The sequence below is a fragment of the Triticum dicoccoides genome, chromosome 3B, assembly GCF_002162155.2.
Source record: "Triticum dicoccoides isolate Atlit2015 ecotype Zavitan chromosome 3B, WEW_v2.0, whole genome shotgun sequence".
Classification (NCBI taxonomy): Eukaryota; Viridiplantae; Streptophyta; class Magnoliopsida; order Poales; family Poaceae; genus Triticum; species Triticum dicoccoides.
Window position 1 is genome coordinate 147088808 of NC_041385.1, and position 1529 is coordinate 147090336.

A 1529-nucleotide genomic window follows, 5' to 3' on the forward strand; every position below is an offset into this window, starting at 1 on the left:
GACCCGGCGACGGTCGCCGGCGGTGGGCGCGGTGGCGATGCTGCCCTTGGCTGCAGGGCGGCATGGTGACGTGCGGTGGCCGGCGGCGCTCCCCGGCCCAGATCTGGGCCCTCCCGGCCCCATCTGGGTCCTAGCGGGCCGGTTCCCCAGTGTGGCCTCGTTGTCTTCTGCACGGTGAGGAGGAGGAGCGGCTCGGATATGGGGCGTCGGCGCCGATGGCATGCCGGCAGCAGCGCGAAGGCGGGAGCTTTACGGGCCCACGAGGGCTCGGCCGGGCCTGTGGGCCCATGGGCCTGGTGTGCTCCTGCTATTGCGTCCGGACGGCTACCGTCACGGACGGTGGAGGTGGGGCCCTCCCGCGTGCCCATGGTGCTGATGCCCTAGTCCCGACTCTGATTCTTCGCCGCGCTGTCCCCACTTCACGGTGTCGTGGTGAGACGGCGTGGGGGCCTCATGACCGCGTTGGCGCAGGGTGGTGGTTGGTTTGATGGCTGGACCCGGATCGCCCGAGGTGCGGGTTGGGATCGGGGGAAACCCCTGTCGGCGGGGTCGACACCAGCGTGGTGGCGCATGTGGGTGCCACCTGACCTTCCGGGAGGGCGTTGGGGGCTACCCTTCCTCTCGCCTCGTAATGTACTGGGGGAAACCCTTGGCAGCAGCGTTGTCATCGGCGCGATCCTTCTTGGAGGTGTTGATAGGTGCCGGCGCTTCGGAGTTTTGGAGTCTAGTGAAAGATCCCGGTGGGCGCAGCGATTGCGAGGCTTCTTCGTTTTTGTTGATCCGCCGTTGTCGGCATTTGTTTTCTTTTGTTCTTTCTCTGTCGTTTCTTTTGGACGTGACTGTGCTGCTTCCACCCCAGCATCTATGCATGTATGGTTCGGTTGGTTGCTTTGTATACAAAGCGGAGGAAAACCCTTTTTCGGTAATACACACCCGGGAACATAGCAAAAGCCATAGTCCTTTGGGTAATATCCTCCAAGATCTGATGAACTATGTCAATATATGTTAGCCTCTTTTCATATAATAAAAGAACAGAGAAGGCTTCGAATCATCACGTGTGAAGCCTTGTGGACGTTTCTAAACATGACTAATCTTGAATAACAAGTGTCATGTCATGCATTGCTTCCTAGTCTGCTTTTTACTCCATTTGTCTCAAAATAAGTGTTATCAATTTAGTATAACTTTGTATTTATTTTGGAACGAACAGAGTATTTGTTTCAGCAACAACCACTCAAATTTTCAGCAAACTGCTATTGTATTTATCAAATTTTGCTGGCACGCCGGAATACACGAGAGGAAATACGCCGGAATAGCCCAGAGGAAATATCCTGTGTACGTAGTAGTTTGGAAAGCCACTAGTTGCAAATATCCATTTGGAGTTCAGAAGCATGGTACCACATGTCCACGTGGCTGTTAAAATCCACGAGCACGGTCCTGGTGGTAGGGAAAATATCAGGTGATACGGGCTCTCGCAAGCCAGACTAGCTCCTGGACTAGTGGACTTGTGCGTAAATAGGGGATTTGTGGAT

The 1529-nt window shown here is 55.1% G+C and overlaps 1 protein-coding gene across 4 annotated transcripts in view; it reads left to right on the forward strand.

Moving 5' to 3' along the window:
• LOC119275245 (chloride channel protein CLC-c-like) overlaps positions 1-1529 on the forward strand; it is a 22712-nt gene that overhangs the window by 11905 nt on the left and 9278 nt on the right. Inside the window, exon 1 of one of the 4 annotated variants that reach the window (XM_037556051.1) lies at positions 164-1458. The exons of the other annotated variants lie outside the window; for them this stretch is intronic. Within the exon in view, the coding sequence (XP_037411948.1) occupies positions 1389-1458 (70 nt within the window). The 5' untranslated portion in view covers positions 164-1388. Of the gene's footprint in view, positions 1-163; positions 1459-1529 lie in introns of those variants that run through there. 4 annotated transcript variants of the gene reach the window in all.